This window comes from Lates calcarifer, linkage group LG10 (genome assembly GCF_001640805.2).
Source record: "Lates calcarifer isolate ASB-BC8 linkage group LG10, TLL_Latcal_v3, whole genome shotgun sequence".
In the NCBI taxonomy this organism is placed as follows: Eukaryota; Metazoa; Chordata; class Actinopteri; family Centropomidae; genus Lates; species Lates calcarifer.
Genome location: NC_066842.1, coordinates 7699826 through 7719221, shown reverse-complemented (window position 1 = coordinate 7719221; position 19396 = coordinate 7699826). Strand labels below are relative to the sequence as shown.

The window sequence follows — 19396 nt, the reverse complement described above, 5'->3', positions numbered from 1 at the left end:
ATATATATATATATATATATATATGATGAAGATTCATTCTTGACCTTTAAAGAAACAGCTTTTAAAACACTAAGTAATAAATCAAGAGATTTTTCTTAAAAACACTGTTTGTATTAGTGTTTTCGTGGGATTTGTTGATGTTAAGAAAAACAAAGAATAAAACCAGCCTCACTGATTAAAGATTACACACAGTAAAACAACATTCAATTAAGTTTGATACATAAATGTACAAAATAGTCTGTAATAAAATCAGTGCAGGTGTTACAAAGCAATGCAATAAAATGTAAGAAAAAAAGAGGGAGGGGAAAACCAATTTACCATAACTCCTTCTCCTCTTACAATGTTTCTTTTGTACACTTTTTTTTTGCAGATGAGCATAATTAAAAGACACATTTTTTTGCTGTTACACTTGAGATCACATTTATGTTGTAAGATATGAACAAACTGTGTGACAGTTCTGCCCCTGTAAATCTTGAGAAATATTATAAGAGCTGTGTGAATTACCCAGAAGCACTTGAACCAGAGCTCTTTGGGGAAAAAAACAACACGCTGCAGCGAGAGCATGAGAGCGAGGCAGACAGAGAGAGAGAGAGAAAGATCCTCTAATATCATGAGTCATATGCTGATGTTACATAATCAGTCTGGGGCACAAGTTAAGTGACAACAACAGGTACGACATAGTTGATGCACCCAGGTCATTTAGGGGCGTCTATTAAAACACCCTTGACTTGAACCCACTGCTGTTATTAGCATTTAGACCCGGAATTAAAATCAATGTCATTTTCAGACTATTCTGTTGCAGCAGAAGGTCCCTGATTGAAATCAAAGCTATTTTGAATAACACTGAGATGTTCTGCGATGCATTAACAGGAATGTGTTTGCTGCTTTCTGTGAAACTCTGATTTCTCTCTGTCTCTCTAACGCTGCATCTCTGCCACACAATGAATCATTGATGGCGTTTTAGAGAAAATAACTGAGCAGTGATTATTATTGCAGAGGGCTATTGGGAATGTGTGTGAGTCCCAGGCAGTTAGTTAGTTGGCTGGGATCCCTGTCTCCTCCTGAGAAAGAAAGAGAACGTTCCAGTGCCATGACCGAAGAGCCAAGATGGCTGTCACAATGCCCACTGCCACCGCCCTCAGCTGCCAGTCCTAGGGTGGGTGCTTGTCTGCTTCGATGCCCATCTTTTTTGCAAAGTGAAGGGTGATGATGATGGATGCAGTATGCAGACCTCCACAGTGCATCCCTGCGTCACTGTGCCTCCCATGACTCCATGAGGCAGCGTCCTCAGAGCCCTGGCAAGCTGTCCACATCATCGCTCAAATGAAGAGTGTTGAAGCCTGAGACTTTAGCCAGTGTGTGGTGAGCCAGAATCAGGGCACTTACATGCTCTCTGCTTGTAATGTGAGTTTCTCTAGGTGAATGAATATGCAGGATCCTGTTGGGACAAAGGAAAAAAGTCATTCACTTTTATATGAATCTTTGCACCAGCTTCCGTTCACTTTAACAGAAAAAATACTGAGCAGGTGATGTAAAGAGCTGAACAAGCGGCCTTGTGTTTTTTTTTTTTTCTTTGAGTACCTGTGTTGTGTTCCTTTCAGTAGCTGCTAGTCTGCAAGAAGAAGGAAAAACAGAATCAGTGCCCAGATATTTATAGGAACAATTATTTGACAAATTTCTACTAATTGTATTTCTGTCTCCATGTGAAGACTGCGCTCAAAAACACCCACACACTCTTCCCAGCAGTGTGAATTGAGAGACCTCAGTGGAAAAAAAAAGAGTCAATACTTGTGTCAGAGGATAGAAAAGCAAATCAATTCATTATTATATTTAACCTCGATGAGCACAAGGACAAACATGACAAGAAGAGAGCTTTTAAGAGCATGACATACAACAGCAAAGTAGTTTGCTAATTGTAACTTCTTAACACAGGTCACATATTTCTCTGTTAGGAAGGCAGGTTACATAAAAGAATTAAGTCAGTGCCACGCTACACTGCATTTGTTCACTTAGAGAATGAATAAGACTGTTGTGGAATCAGTGAACGTGCAACACTACAAACTGAATACATGAATGGGCTGTTGTAAAGCACATATTGATGTAAAAAAAAAAACCAAAACACTATACTTCTCTTGACACAACAGAGCTGCAATAGTAAAAGGAATGCTTCTCATTAATATTCAATAAAAATAAAGGTCAGAGAAAAAGCAAAGATGCTGCAGGCGACATGTGGTTTCATGGGATGGTGGCTCAACCACCAGGGATTATTTCTCTCTGTGCCCTGAGCTGCTACAAGATGCTCATCACTGTAAGAAGTACCATCTTAATATAGTCTACAGTTTACCACAACAGCAAAGTCCATTGTTTTCATGTGTAAAGACTCTCAGTTAACAGAACACAGGATTTACAGTGTTAGAGATGCATTACCTTTACGTGTGGACTTGGACTGGACTACCGGCCACAGTGGTCAGGTCTGCTGGTAGACCTACATATACGCCACCATAGTTCCTGAGAGGAGAGGAGAGGAGAGGAGAGAGGAGAGGAGAGGCAGTGCATTTACTGTTTACATCTTTCCTGCTGTCTTTGGAAGATATCACACCTTTGTTTCTAATTATGTCAGGCCTTGTGTGATGTTGATAATTAGATGTGCCAGGAATTTTTTATCTTCGAGTTTTTCATCTTGTTTTCAACAGTCCTGACATTAAAATGATTGGAAATAAGCATTATAATTACACAGTCAATGTATGTAATGTAATCTCTGTGGATAAAGGAGAATTGTGGCTATAATTTATGGACAAAAACAAATTACTTTAACTACCCTTGCCACAATGCATAAGCCACGTTAACACTGAGCTTGAGTAAGTGTTTTTCTATGCAGTATGCTTTTCCTACTGTGATGATGATGTAATATGCTCCAATGGAAAACTAAAATAAATGCAGACAAGAATTTGGAGAAAATTATCAAAATACCTTCTTTTCTCATCTTCTGCCGAGGGATCGTCTGTCCTGAGTAAGAGAAGAAGCACAGGTCAGGTCAGCTCTAAGGAGGATGGAGATAAAACTTCACAAACAAAGCACCTCATCAGAGGCAGTAAATGCTAAACTGTGGAGTTCACATAGCTGCAAAACATTTGAGGTATGTTGCTAATTCCCCCTTAGAGTGATTTACCAATTTTCATCTCAGGTTTTGAACCAGACTATTGAACAACCCATGACAATGCAGTGACCTCAGTTTTTTGTCTTGTTTGTTAGTTTTTTATTCACTCTGTTACTGCACATTTCACTTTTAGGTTGTATTATTAACTTATCTTGTGTTTCACATAGTGGTAATCTCTCTCTCTATCTCTCTCTCTCTCTCTCTCTTTCTCTCTCTCTGTGTGTGTGTGTGTGTGTGTAATATTTTGCTGTGTAGGTCAGTCTTAGGAAGCTGTGATTAGCCTCAGTGAGTCAGTAGTGTACTGCTGTCAGCTCTCACGGGTCCTGTGCTGGCTGCTCAGATGGTTATCAAGGGCACACACAAAGACATACATGTAGAGAGCACACGCACACACACATACTCTCTCTCTCTCTCTCTCTCTCTCTCTCTCTCTCTCTCACTCACTGATTCCAGGAAATGATTTGGAAATGCTGCTCCTCCCTAGGACAATCTGTCCTCTGAATGATACTTCACAGAAAAATGTGGTCTGAAGTTTTTCTAAAACAAGAAGAAACCACCTGTTTAACCAAAAGTGTGGTTTAACAGAGGAGGAGCCAGTAGGAACTTGGCTACATAGTCAAATATCAATTTATTTCTTTTTTTCAGTATTGATGGTAGATTTCTAAAGCAGGGATGAAAACACCTCACAGTAAATTTTAATTTTTACTGCATTTTTCAAACTATGGATCTTAAGAAGACTTCATTCTACCAACATACAGCATCTAAACAGCACACATTTAATCACACACACACAAAAAAATTCCATCAATATGCATTTATTAACAGGATAATAGAGTCATGTTATTGTTGTTTACAACCATCAATGATGTGAAAAACTATTAAACAGCTAATAAATAACAAAGATTTTGTTATTTACTAGCTATTATTTATTAGTTGTGTTTTAGTGTGCACCTATAATAAAATATGTGTCAGTCAACGTTAAAGTAATAACAGTTTCCAGCCCTGATTTTTTTTTTCAACACAGATTGTTTCTTTTCATGAAAAGCAATTTAATTCTTTTGATTACACGTTTTTTGTGCTTCACCATTAAGTGCTTTCTAAAATGTAATTTTTATAGTTGTATAATTTCAATTCATTCAGTGTAGAGAAATGTCTGTCATAAACAGATATATACTACAATAATACAGGTTGTGTGTGCATATATTAAGGCCTGTTGTGTGATGTCAATATATGCAGCCTGGAGGTCACAGATGATGAGTTTCATGAATATTTCAAGTCAGTAGAAAATGGCTGATGTACTTACACATCTTTGGAGGCTTCTGCTGGCCCTGAAAACAGATGAAAAGACAAGATTTAATTCATCCTCATGTGTGTGTTACCTCACTAATAATTAATCCCTGTGTGTTTACAATTCATGGACCACACAGCTGTTTCTTTCCATACAGCTGCATCAAGACCAAGACCAGTTACAAATGTGTCGAGACATAATTGACACTGTTTTCTTACAAGACTTAAATAGACAGATGAACAAACCACAGACATATATGTAAACACAAATAAAGACTACCAACCACCACTATATAATACATCTCACTTCAACATAGCCCTTATCTAACAGCTCTCTGCCTACCATTTAAAAAACCATGTTGAAGAAATCAATTAGTTGAACAGCTATCACTTAAGATAATGCTCCTTTAATTCCTCAGGGTGACAAAAGGAAGGGTGTGGACCCTTGGCTGGCAGTGATTTAGAAGGGTGTCAAGGTGACAACACTGGAGAGCACTCTATCAGACCACCTAGTAGATTTCCACTGACGCCTCTTGGCCCCAATCAGGGCAGTTGGGAAAGGGATATGTGAGGCTTTGGCAAATATCAAATGTACAATATTTGGTGACACTGAATTTACACCAACCAAAAATGACAAAACCTGAATGCATTTCATTAATTTTACCTACAATATCAACTCATGGCAACTAAAGCATGATGCTTTCATTGTTACGTTTAGACACTCACAGCTTAAGTTTAGGGAAGATCGTGGTCCTGGTTTAACTTAAAAATTCAACACTAAATTAAAGGCTGAGACACATAATTACTGTATTAGCTAATATTTAACTGAAACCACATCTTTTTCCAAACCTTCACCAAAGTGCTTTTGTTGAATAAATCTATGCAAACCCCCAGTCTCAGATGTCAAAGTCTAGCACTTTGTACTTCTATAACACCTTACATTAACAGCACGAATAGAACATCCTGTAGTGAAAAACACTGCCACTGAACATAATGACATTACAACAATGTAGCAGCCTACACCCTGCAGTGACTTGGATACAAAATTCATATGTATAGATTTATAGAAATTGTTTGACATTTTAGGAAATATGTTAATTAGCTTTCTGGCAGAGAGTTAAATCAGAAGATGAATGCCACGCTCATGTCTGCCTGTTCCCCTTAACAGTATTTATGCTTTTAAGGTAGAAGATAGCAAATAACAGTTTAAGGGTGTTTTACATGGAATGAACAAATGTCAAATGAATGAACAAAAGATTTATACTTCAGTGTAATGTTTTCGGGCTATTGCCACTTTCCCCCCAAGTCAGTCTGAGTGCTTAAATTTATAGTATATCCACTAATAGTTTGAGTACATAGGCTATTTATACTCTCTAATCAATTGACTTTTTAAGTTATCCCAGCTTGCCTCTGAAGGGTAACAGAGGACATGTTGTAATCAAATATAAAGCATACAGTGTAAAATGCCTCGATTCCAAATGACACCCATTGTGTTCATCCTGATGCTGTTTGACTCTTTTATGGCTGACAGCAGCTCATTCTTTGCTGAACCACAGGCAGTCCACTGAGCTTGATTTGAATTGAAATGAGATCATATTAGATTCAGCAGGAAGATAATGTAACTTCCGTCTTCAATGTACAGTATCACACTGACAACAGCGGGGGAACAAAAGCCTCATTTCTGCCCTTCAATTGGTTTTTCATGCCATACCTCATTGTGTAAGTGGAGAAAAGTACCTTGAAAAGATCTCTACAAGAATAATGTGAAATTGTAGAAAACTGGAGAATCTACATTACACAGAAATACAGTGAATTTCATCCTTGTAAAAGGAATGGAGGGCTTTTTTTCACGGTAAATGTTTGAGTGCTGATATGACACAGGGGCCATTCAGTAGCCTGACAAAAGCTCATTCATATCCAAGGGTGCACATCTGGGTGCATAAGACTAAGGATGAGCAATGTGATGTAGAGTGCACTGAGGAGGTCACAAGAGTTTGGTCAGACCACATCTTGAAACTGGAACATTCTTGTAAGACTTGACTTTAAAGCTTACTGAGTGACTTTGGTTGTGGTTATGATTTGGGCACTGCCTAGAAGCACAAAACTCGAAATAAATACTAACACTTTCCTTTAAGCCTCCCATAAGGGGTTTATAATACACTGTAATGTACTTGTAAGCACATGTAAGGACAAATTGCAGTATCTGACTTTCCTATGGAGACATATATATTATTACTTTTTTTTTTTTTTAAACAAAATTATCATTCATTATCCCTTTATGCACTGGTCTCCACTCATGGGAGCCCACAGGGGGAGTTAAAGTTGGCAACATATACATTAATTAAAAATGCTTACAACTACATCATAATGTGGGGTGGGGGTACATTTTATACTGTACACCACCCTCCACTCAGATGCTCAGAGGAGGAGTCATAGTAATAATTAAAACTTACCACTACATGAGAGTGTGTTAAAACCTAAAACAAATGTATTCAATGTTTATATTCTGCTCATAAATGCAAAATAGAGTGGATTAAAGTAAATTAACATAAAACTACACATTTGTAGTGATGGAATTATACATCCCAGGTTAAAATAACATAACGTGAGCAAGAGTTGCTTCTATCATAATTCTAAAGAAAATAATGGTACGAGAAACAGTATCCGTTGACTGTGGCCTGGTGTTGGCTGGCATGGACAAATGGAAGCAGCCACTGGTCCACATTTGTCAAATTGACAGGATGTCACATGTCCTTGACATTGTACTGAATGCTGACCTCTAAGAAGGAGCAGAAATAAACACAGCTGCTGGCCTTCATAGACAAACAAGCTGCACTTGCAAACAAACTCAGAGATCTACTTAAATGTTGTTTGCAGACAGTGTAACCTCAAAGTAAATCAAATTTAAAGCGAAAGGCAACACTGAGTTGTGTTTCCCAGCAGCTGTCTGTGGCTCTGTTAACATGGCTGGTAAGCACTGATTAGGTACTTGCAAGCACACACGCACACACACACATTTACACAAGCACAAACACACACTATACTGCTTTAATGGGCAGTGGTGGTGAGGTAATCCTGCAGATACTTCAATCTAATTATTACCTCAATTTGACTATGGTGCACAGAGACGCTCAGTATAATTTAAAACAGCTATTTTATCAGCCTAAATCAACTGAGTGATATGTTATTTGAGGACAAGCCACAATTAGGCAGGATTATCTGGACAAGCGTTAGTAAAACCATGTGATAAAGTATTTTCTCCATTCAGATGTGTCCTCCAGGCTTTATGAATGAAACCTGGCCATTGATGGAGTTATTTCACAGCTGCCTGTTTACAGGCACAATCAGCACCAGTCAAGAAGGGAGACAAAAACGGGTGAATGTAAGTGAAACTGCTTGTCTTTCATCTTAAAAATCCATGGAAACCAGTACAAACACACCAAGAGAGGGAGAGACACACATAAACGTAAAAAAACAGGCACGACCTATGGAGGATTTGCTTTTGTATCAGTGAAGATGTTAACGTTGTAATTACAGTATAAGTGTCATTATCATTATCAAAGCAGTACATTCCTTGGGGTACTCTGCTGTCTTGTACTAGAATATGGGAGACCCTTCATGATCAACCCACCACACGTAGCTTCAGAAGACCACCACACGCGTAAATATGCACATACACAGACATGCACACACTACAGAGTGGCAGCCAATATGCTGCACGGTGTTAAACATATGTGGAAAAAAAAAATTACAAAAAATTACATTTTGAGACACAAACAAACATGATGATATCTATTTATTTATGAATGAAATCAAGACCGTGAGATCCCACACCCCCAGTACACACACACACATGGACATATATTGAATGCAAGGGTAACCCTGACACACTTCATTTACATTCAAAACACCTTCTCCCCTTGGTGCAGATACAGTTGACAACTCTCTCCTTCACACTCTCACCCATTATCTCTCTCTCTCTCGCTCACACACACACACACACACACACACACACACACACACACACACATACATGTATGTACATAGATGCCTGAAACACTCACCCCCTCCTGAGGTGCTGGTGGCTGAGGAATTGCCACAACCCATTTTGCATCGATGCAGCCACCGTCCAAGCAGAGCAGAGAGACGCTTAACAAGAAGAGGGAGAAGGAGGAAGGGCGAGAGCTCCAAAACACATTGGGAGAGGGGGAGAAAGTGAGGAAGAGAGAGACGAAAGAAAGACAGAAAGAAAGAAAGAGAGGGAAGGTCAAAGGAATGTCTCACAGAGATCTCCTTTGGTAGTGTCTCCCTCCCCTCTCTTCAGTCTTGTGTCTATCCTCTCTGCAATGCAATGGAGAGCTGAGAGTGAAGTGAAAGCATGGAGAGAGAGGCTTTTATACACACACACACACACACACACACACACACACTGAGATAGAGAATGAGACAGAGAGAGAGAGAGAGAGATGCTATGCCCTCACATGATTTGCTCTTTTCCTCCACCCTGACATGGTTGCCCGGGAAACCGGGGGAAAGGAGGCGGAGGGTGAGGTGAGACTCAACCAATAGGGAGCTTCCTTTTTATATAAAGGTGGAAAAAATGAATTGCATTTAAGTGGCATCAATATATCAGTCTCTGTGTGTGACATTCTGTAAAATCCCCAACTTGTCTTTGTGTGGTAAAACATAGAGAACCTTTATTCATGCTTTTTCTATGGGTGGGACTCGAAAAACACACATACACATAAAGCATTTGTTTAAGCTCTTGAGAATCAATGGCGAAAAGCTGGAAAAGCCTTGAGCAGTTTTTCCATGAGACCACAAAGGTCACGCTTAGGTCAGTTTATAGCCCCCAATAAATCTCAATACATGTACTCTGACAAGAGTAGTGTAGTCATGTGAGTGGAGTTTAAATAACAGGATGCATTGCATTAGCACACTCCACCAGCGAAACTAATTCTCACATTCAGTCAGTGGTGTTATCCTATGATGTTAAGAAGTCTGTGTGGCTGAGAGTCAAGATTTTTAAAATTCTAATGAGAAGTTTCCACTGAAAAATGCTGAGTTTCTGAAAAAGCCTGCAAACAAAAATGACAGAGTTCCTCCGTAACATTTTATTTTATTTATTTATTTTTTTGTGCTAGACAGGCTAATCATGGTTTCTATACAGGCTCTCATAAGTTCAAGTTGCTGTTTGCCAGTATATTAAACTGGTGCTGTCATGAAATCCTGGAATGTCTCATATGCTCAGATGTAGAGGTGCAGGATGAATATATTTTATACAGAAAAGTTTTCCACAGACATGTGAGATGAGAGAAGGTTCAATCCACCTTAAAGGAATAGTTTGACGTTTTTGAGAAATACAATTATTTATATTACAAGAAGATAGATGCCACTCTTATCTATCTGTTAAATATAAGGCTACAGCCACCAGCTGCTTAGCTTAGCTTAGCACAAAGACTACCTATCCGCACCTTTATGCACACTAATTAATATGTTATATCATAAATCTTTATCTTTGTTTAATCTGTGCAAAAAAATAAAAATAAGAGTGACAAGAACAATTCGCCATTTTATGGAAGGCTGTGTGGTAGTTTCCAGTCTTTATGCTAAGCTAAGCCAACTGTCAATTCAATTCAATTCAATTCAATTTTATTTATATAGCGCCGTATCACAACAACAGTCATCTCAAGGCACTTTTCATATAGAGCAGGTCTAGACCATACTCTTTAAAATAGGTATTTACAGAGAGAGACCCAACAAATCCCACCAAGAGCAAGCACTAGGCGACAGTGGCAAGGAAAAACTTCCTTTTAAGAGGCAGAAACCTCGAGCAGAACCGGACTCAGGGTGGGCGGCCATCTGCCTCGACCGGTTGGGTTAAGAAGGAGGGGGGGGGGGGGGGGGGGTAGAGAAAGGCGAAAGAAGAACATAGCATAACACAGGTTCCATATCAGATGTAAGATGAGGCCAGTAATACAGCAGTAGTAGTGATAGTAGTGATAATTAAAGTATTAACTGCTAACACAGCAATACAACTAATAGCAGTAGCAGTATAAGTAATTTCTAATTCTAGCAGCAGGTGTTGAGTGGAGTTGTAGGAGCAGCAGGAGACTTGTCATCACAGATCAGACTCTACAGCTCCAGAGGAAGAAATACCTGCAGAAAGAGACAGAAGAGGAGAGAGAGACGGAAGAGCACAATACTACAGGAAAGGGGACATATTGAGTTAGTAACATGTAACATGGGATATGAATCCATATTGAGTGGAGAGAGAGAGAGAGAGAGAGAGAGAGAGAGAGAGAGAGAGAGAGAAAGAGAGGAGCTCAGTGCATCATGGGAGATCTCCCGGCAGTCTAGGCCTATAGCAGCATAACTAAGGGATGGTTCAAGCCTGAGCCAACCCTAACTATAAGCTTTATCAAAGAGGAAAGTTTTAAGCCTACTCTTAAAGGTACAGAGGGTGTCTGCCTCCCGGACCGAAACTGGGAGAAGGTTCCACAGTAGAGGAGCCTGATAACTGAAGGCTCTGCCTCCCATTCTACTCTTGGAAACTCTGGGAACCACCAGTAAACCAGCATTTTGGGAGCGCAGAGTCCTGGTGGGATTGTAGGGGACTATGAGATCTTTAAGGTAAGATGGAGCCTGACCATTAAGGGCTTTGTAAGTGAGGAGGAGGATTTTGAATTCTATTCTGGATTTGACTGGGAGCCAATGTAGAGAGGCTAACACAGGAGAAATGTGATCTCTTTTCCTAGTTCCTGTCAGTAGTCGTGCTGCAGCATTTTGAATCAGCTGCAGAGTCTTTAGAGACTTGTTGGGGCAGCCTGATAATAATGAATTACAGTAGTCCAGCCTAGAAGTAACAAATGCATGGACTAGTTTTTCTGCATCTTTTTGGGACAGAAAATGTCTAATTTTGGAGATGTTACGCAGATGAAAAAAGGCAGTCCTAGAAGTTTGTTTTATGTGTGAGGTAAAGGACAAATCCTGATCAAAGGTGACTCCCAGATTCTTTACAGTGGAGCTGGGAGCCAGGGCAATGTTGTCTAATGGAGCTACATCATTAGAAAGTTTGTTTCTGATGTGTTCAGGACCAATTATAATGATTTCAGTTTTATCTGAGTTTAGTAGTAAGAAGTTGCTTGTCATCCAGATTTTAATGTCCCTAAGACAAGCTTGGAGTTTGGCTAGATGATTGGTTTCATTAGGTTCCATTGACAGATAAAGCTGTGTATCATCTGCATAACAATGGAAATTTATGGAGTGTTTCCTGATAATATTGCCCAAGGGAAGCATATACAAAGTGAAGAGGATTGGTCCAAGCACTGACCCTTGTGGAACTCCATGTCTAACTTTTGTGTGTATGGAGGAGTTGTTGTTAACATGTACAAACTGAAGCCTATCAGATAGATAGGACTTAAACCAGTTTAGTGCCGTTCCTTTAATGCCAATAAAGTGCTCCAGTCTCTGTAAAAGGATGTGATGGTCAATTGTATCAAAAGCAGCACTGAGATCTAACAAGACAAGTACAGAAACAAGACCGTTGTCTGATGCTATCAGAAGGTCGTTCGTAACTTTTACAAGTGCCGTCTCTGTGCTGTGATACAACCTAAATCCTGACTGAAAAACCTCAAATAAACTATTGTCCTGTAGAAAGTCGCACAACTGTTTTGCAACTGCTTTCTCCAGGATCTTAGAAAGAAAGGGGAGGTTAGATATAGGTCTGTAGTTGGTTAATACATCTGGATCTAGAGTGGGCTTTTTTAGAAGAGGTTTGATTACAGCTGTTTTATACGTCTGCGGAACATAACCTGTTAACAAGGACAGATTTAACATATCTAATACAGGACTGCAAATTAAGGGCAGAGCTTCCTTAAGCAGCCTAGTTGGGATGGGGTCTAAGAGACAGGTTGAAGGTTTAGATGCTGAGATAATTGATGTGAGCTGGGCTAGGTCGATGGTAGAAAAGGAGTCAAGGTTAGGTTTTGCAGCTGACTCTATGGATCCTGTGTTATGGCATAAATCTGTACTGATTGAAGGCAGGATGTGATTAATTTTATCTCTAATGGTAGAGATTTTATCATTAAAGAAGTTCATAAAATCATTGCTACTGAGGGTTATAGGGATGCGTGGATCTATAGAGCTGTGACTCTCTGTCAGCCTGGCTACAGTGCTGAAGAGAAACCTGGGGTTGTTCTTATTATCTTCTATTAATGATGAGTAATAGGCGCCTCTTGCATTACAGAGGGCCTTTTTATATCTTTTGACACTATCCTGCCAAGCTAAGTGGGATTCTTCCAGTTTGGTGGAACGCCACACTCTTTCAAGCCTACGTGCTGTTTGTTTCAGTGTACGGGTTTGGGAGTTGAACCATGGAGCTTGCCTCTTTCTCTTTATTGTTTTCATTTTTAGGGGGACGATGGAATCTAAAGTGGTACGTAATGAGTCTGCAACACTGTCTACAAGATGATCAAGCTGGGAGGGAGTAGCTTCTGCAAAATTAAGATGAGGCACTGGACCTAAGTTAGTGGGAATCATTTCCTTGAATTTAACTACTGCATTATCGGAAATATTTCTAGTCAGGATGTTTTTTGCTGATAATACATAATCCAGCAATATGAAGTCGAAAGTGATTAAGAAGTGGTCTGATAGAATGGGATTCTGTGGGAAGACTGTTACATGTTCAATGTCAATACCATAAGCTAAAACAAGGTCGAGAGTGTGACTGAAACAGTGAGTGGGTTTATCTACACACTGAGAGAAGCCAATAAAGTCTAGTAAAGAGGAAAAAGCAGAGCTAAGGCTGTCATTGTTGACATCAACATGAATATTGAAGTCGCCTACAATAATAACTTTATCTGTTTTAAGTACCAAACTCGACAGGAACTCTGAAAATTCAGATAAGAAATCAGAGTATGGACCAGGAGGACGGTACACTACAACAAATAGAACTGGCTTTAATGTTTTCCACCTTGGATGGGACAGACTAAGAACAAGACTTTCAAATGAATTATAACTGAGTTTAGGTTTAGGGTTAATTAATAAAGTGGAGTTGAAAATGGCTGCGACTCCACCTCCACGGCCAGTGTCTCTGGGAATGTGAGTATTAATATGACTGGGGGGGGTTGATTCATTCAGGCTAACATAATCATCCTGACACAGCCAGGTTTCAGTCAGACAGAATAGATCAAGATGGTGATCTGATATCAAATCATTTACTAGTACAGCTTTGGATGAGAGAGATCTGATATTGAGTAATCCGCATTTAATTATTTTATTTTGCTGAACATTTGAGGTGGATGTGCTGATTTTTATTAGATTATTGTGACTAACTCCTCTTTTGTTGACCTTTGGTTTAGTTAATTTAAATGGTCGGGGGGCAGACACAGTCTCTATAGGGTAATGGAGGGGTGACTGCTCTAAAGGAGGCACAGAGAAGCGTGTAAGACTGCAGCTCTGTCTCCTGGCCTGAACTCTGGATTGTCAGGGCTTTGGCTTCCTAATAAACTCTGTCAGATTTCTGGATATGAGAGATGCTCCATCAAAAGTGGGATGAATGCCGTCTCTCCTAACCAGACCAGGTCTCCCCCAGAAACTCTTCCAATGATCTACAAAGCCCACATCGTTTTCTGGACACCACCTCGACAGCCAGCGGTTGAGTGAAGACATGCGGCTATACATGTCATCACTGGTCAGATTGGGCAGGGGACCAGAGAAAACTACGGTGTCCGACATGGTTTTTGCAAGTGTACACACCGAGTCAATATTAACTTTAGTGACCTCCGACTGGCGTAGTCGGGTGTCATTAGCGCCGACGTGAATAACAATTTTATTGTATCTACGCTTATCCTTAGCCAGCAGCTTTAAATAAGATTCAATGTCGCCCGCTCTGGCCCCGGGAATACATTTAACTATGGTCGCTGGAGTCGCTATCTTCACGTTCCGCAAAATGGAGTCGCCAATCACCAGAGTTGGCTCCTCAGCGGGTGTGTCGCTGAGCGGGGAGTATCTGTTAGAAACGTGAACTGGGTGGTGGTCAGCAGTGGGCTTCTGCTTACGACTACGCCTGTCCTTACGAACAGTCACCCAGCTAGCCTGCTTTCCCGGCTGCTCGGGAACTGCCGGGGGAATGTTAACAGGAGCTATGCTAGGCTGCTCCGCACCGGCTACGGGGGGCTGTTTAGCACTAGCTGCTGAATTAGTTTCCATGGTGCGGAGCCGGGACTCTAATTCGCTAAGCCTCGCCTCGAGTACAGAAAACAGACTACATTTATTACACATACCATTATCATTAAACGAGGCAGAGGAGTAACTGAACATCTGACACGCAGAGCAAGAGAAGGCAGGAGAGGGAGAAGGAGAGCGAGAGGCCATGGCTGAGAGTTCAGCTAAATCAGTAGCAGAAGATAGCGTGAATCGATAAAGTACCACACAGAAAGTGGAGAAAGTTGGTGATTTAGCAACTACTGTTACTGTGAAAGTGCAGATTAAATTGGTGATAGAGTCACAGAAGTAATGTCGATAAAAAGAAAGTATCTAGTCTGAGACAGGTATACACCAAACGATGATCTCCAAACACCGGTAACCGGAAGTGACGGAATACGCTTACCGCAGTACGTCAGCACGCCAGGTTCTGTCAGCTGGCTGTAGCTTCACACTTACTGTACAGATAAGTGAGTTGCATTGATTTCTTTCATCTAACACTGCATCTGGAAGCATATTTTTAAAAAATGCCTAAATGTTGCTTAAAATGTACAAAGTATGGAAGTTTCTGACAATTTAGGCATAAAGTTATTTGAGCGAGAAACATTTGTGATCCAGAGGATGAACTGTAGTATTCCTGACTGTCCACCACATGGTTCATATTTGTGTTGTGTTGTGAAATGTCCCAGCAACTACTGGATGGATTGGCATGACATTTGGCACACACATTCTCCATCTGGATTAATTATAATAACTTTGGTGACCAAATAGCTTAATTTACGACATGATTCCATCAGCTGTGCTTAGTGTTTAGTTTTTACTAGCAAATGTTAGCATATTAAAATGCTAAACTAAGATGTGAATGTGGTGAAGACTATACCCTCTAAACATTAGCATGCTACAGCCTCAGAGCTGCTAATGAGGCCGTAGACTCTTAGTCCTTTAATATTGCCCAGTATAACATGTTTTGTTGTAAAAGAACATTTTTCCCACATATAGTGCTTCTACTCTGATGGTATAATGGTAGGTGAACAATAACAGACTTGTATGAAAAGGTAATTTAATGTACTGCCCCAGTCAGGAGCATTTGCTCTCCAGAAAAAACAACTCTATTCTACTTTCTCCAGAGAGTGTGTCTCCTTGGTCAGCTGAATCACTGCTTTGTTTAATCCAGGTTAGTTCCACTGACATTAAGCATGTCTTTTTATAGGCCAGACTTAGCAGAGCCAGCAAACAAAATTAATTATCAAAGTCAGGACTGAAATGCCTTGTCTGATTTAGAGCCACAACTTAACCAATTAAAAACACAAGTCCACTAGGGAGGGAAGAATGTGCCCTCCTGCTCGGCTGATGAGGAAGCACTGCATGTCACAGCTTGCCTACATTATCGAGACACCACACAACAAGACATGACCATCTTAACAACTCATTTATACTATATTTTGGAGACCTAAGATGTCTTAGGCCAAGATAAAAGAGAGAAAGAGAAAGGTAGAGAGAGACTATTTCAGGTTTACATATTGTGTTTCATCTGATTTTGAGGATTTTCAAGGATTTCTTTAAGTGACTTTATCCCGCAATTAACTTATCTTGGTAATAAAAAAGTTGCCGTAGGTCATTTCCAAAACCAGAAGATAACTTCACAGTACGCAATGTCAACAGACGATTTTACCCTAGTCTTTACACCCAAACCTATCAATATCAGTATGAAATCACAGTTATACATTGTAATTTGGATCAGTCGAAGTAAAACAAAGAGTTAAATTATGTTCTTTTCTAGATTGGACATAATCTCAAATCAAGACCAAACTCCCAAATAGCTGAAGCAGCAGTTGACTGTAAATATTCTTTAATACGTTGTCATTTATTGATGAGACTGGAGGACATGCCAACTAAACACTGGAATTAATTGAGTTATATATCAACATCTGTGCATGATATTTCTGTTTTTCTGGCAGATTTTCCGTTTTGTTTCATTATAGTCAAATTTTAGGTTTGTTGATGTAACCCAATTTACACCCACCACCATGCTGTGGTGGTGGGTGTAAATTAGATCAGATTACATGAAAATAAAAGAGAAAGCATGACATTAATGAATGTGGTATCTGACATTTGGAGAACACAACAGCATGGTAACAACTCAGTTTATCATCCATGATGGGATCAGTGACGGAAGGAACTTCGTTTTTCCCGAATGTGTGCAGCCTCTGCAAGAAGGGTGACGTAATTAGAGAGCAGCTCCAACAATACTTAGCACATCTCATGCTCTGCCTATAATTTGCCTATAATAAAATAGATGTGATTTTAATAGGCATACAGAATTACTCAAACATATTCAATACTGTATATCCATAACTTTTTCTAAAAATAATTTCCAGATCAGAATGTTGCTTTATGACAAACATTTTAATGGTCATATCTACAGAGGAACCCAGAGGTCTGCAGGTACTGATGAATCTAAATATCATAATTTTGATGTACCAAGATGTACCAAGTGGAGATAGATAAATAGGCACATGCTGTGCTAAAATTATCAAGTCGATTAATCAGCTGTCAGAGAGTTAATGGCTAAGTCTGAAGATTTGCTGCTTCCCTCTGTTATCATTGTAAATTGAATACTTTGGGACTATCTGGACTGAAATTAAACAATTGTCATTTAATAGACTAATTCATTCATTCATTCATTGGAAAAATAACGGATGATAGTCACAGCCTTAATGTGTAGTCTACAGAGGCTACAAAATACAATTGAGCCTATATGGTCATTACATCATTGAGATCCAATCAGAACTTTTTAGGATGAATCAGAATTTTATATTGTAACCCATAAATGCCTCCATATTTTATTATGGCAATTACTTTGAAAAGATGTCATTTTACGATTCATGAGATAAAGTTTCAGACACATCTCTACAGTTCAAATCATTATAATAATTTCACTTTACTTAAGTATTCTCATTTGATGCTAATTTGTACTTTTCTGTAGGAAATATTGTGGTCTAATCTATTACATTTATTTGATTTGATATTATAAAACAAAACATAAATCTGCGTATAAATATAGTGTATTGCTTAAAGATGATGAATTACTATTTAAAATTTTGTGATAAAAAAATAAAAATATATAAATGGATGGGCCAATCTGGATCCATATGGAGTAATTTCACTTTGGATAATTTAAGGATATTTCACCAAATAATATTTCTGTGCTTTAAGAAAGATCACGAATGCAAACTTTTACTTGAGATTGAGTATTTTTTTTTTTTTTTTTACATTGTTTCACCACTGTTGAAAAAGATCAATTTGGTCAACAAAAAACTTAAGGTGTTTCAAACAGTATGAATGTTTTATGTGGCCTGATGATGTGAAATGACTCATTTTTTTGTATGAAACAGTCACTCTTATTGGCGAGTATCTTATTTTGAAATTAAATTCTGCAATTCTTTTTGTGGCCACATTGTGTCACTGTTGATACTGTTAACGTTACCTCTACTTTGGTAATCTAGCGCCAGCTGACCGTGTATTTGCCAGAAAACAGAACACATCTCCAGAAAAGAAACAAAATAAATATCACACAAATATCTACTTTAGATGTTAAACCGTGGCTTTTTTTCACTGGTCGCTAGTTGTCCGTAGCGGTTTTGGATGAGATCAGACTGGGCCCGCCTCCAACCACTACGTGTTCCTCTCGTTCGCGCAGAGATCCCTGGGAACCGAGTCCACGCTCTAAATAATTCAAGCCCCCATTCCCTCTCCTCCAACGCTAACAAGATGCCGGCCGTACATCACAAACTGCTCCTGGAGGAGGCTTTGCAGGACAGTCCTCAGGTAGGCCTGTGAGGGTTTAATCACGTTTCAAGACTCGGCTGTCACACGAAAGGCGTTTCTAGCGCTGAAGTTAGCTTACTAACCCAGGCAGTATCCTGTTCCCGTTGTCGGCTGTTTCCACTGGTCGATGACAGCTCTCAATTGACACATTGTTATGGGAATGTAATCCTCTTTCAGAAGTAGCTACGCTTTCCTGCCTGTAAACCATGCTCTAGTTTAAACAGCATGTCATAATTATTGGCGTTTGGGTCTCTCTATTGCTTTACACAACTACCGCCCGTCACAGGGCTTTCCCCTCTCCTATCAGAGAGGTTATACTGATATTCATCCAAACTCATACCGAGTATGGAAGATGCCACGATCATATAACTCAACCGGGACACACCTGCAACCTTTTCTTATTTTCCAGTGTCGTGTGAAGTCAGATTTTTAGGACTATAGTCAAACTGGGCCTGATTCACATGATGTGATGTGGGAGGGGTTTCCATTATCGGACTCCCCTGGAATTAGTCAATAGCCTGCAACAGGTAGTGGATACCATATATTGTTTGATGCTTACAGGTCTGAAATGTAGCTTGGAAAGTTGCTCACTAGGCCTCATGCATGGATATCAGTGATGGTGAAGTGAAATACAGGACAGCCTTTGCTATTGTGTACATTTAATGTAGCCTGTGGTTTCTGTTGTCTGTTAACATCACCCTAAACCAGACTGACCTCCTTGATGGTTCTGCTTAAGTGCAGCCCATGCTGGAGGCCGATTCCTCTCTTGACTTTCTTGTCCCTCAAAATATTGGCTCTTGTAAAAAGAAATTGGCCTGGTGCTGTCCTGCAGTAAAATGTTTGTTCATATTCCAGATGATTTTTCTTTTAGTGTCTCAGTATAAAATGACTGTCATTCCTTCTGTAGTGAAAGTCAAC

General features: G+C 39.6%; 1 protein-coding gene and 2 long non-coding RNA genes across 10 annotated transcripts in view; 1 reads left to right on the top strand and 2 right to left on the bottom strand.

Moving 5' to 3' along the window:
• The window catches only part of LOC127142863 (uncharacterized), a 39907-nt gene extending 38944 nt beyond the window's left edge, over positions 1–963 (bottom strand). The window contains exon 1 of the long non-coding RNA XR_007813951.1: positions 356–963. This is a non-coding gene — a long non-coding RNA (uncharacterized LOC127142863). The remainder of the gene's footprint in view (positions 1–355) is intronic.
• Positions 1–19396, top strand: part of appl2 (adaptor protein, phosphotyrosine interaction, PH domain and leucine zipper containing 2) — a 60391-nt gene that overhangs the window by 23267 nt on the left and 17728 nt on the right. Inside the window, exon 1 of one of the 8 annotated variants that reach the window (XM_018675979.2) lies at positions 18405–18478. The exons of the other annotated variants lie outside the window; for them this stretch is intronic. Coding sequence (XP_018531495.1) covers positions 18422–18478 — 57 coding nt within the window. The 5' untranslated portion in view covers positions 18405–18421. Of the gene's footprint in view, positions 1–18404; positions 18479–19396 lie in introns of those variants that run through there. 8 annotated transcript variants of the gene reach the window in all.
• LOC108892321 (uncharacterized) lies at positions 2455–8561 on the bottom strand. The gene is made up of 4 exons (XR_001962446.2): positions 8509–8561; positions 4461–4485; positions 2971–3001; positions 2455–2508 (listed from the first exon to the last, which is right to left on the bottom strand). It is a non-coding gene; the product is annotated as an uncharacterized LOC108892321 (long non-coding RNA).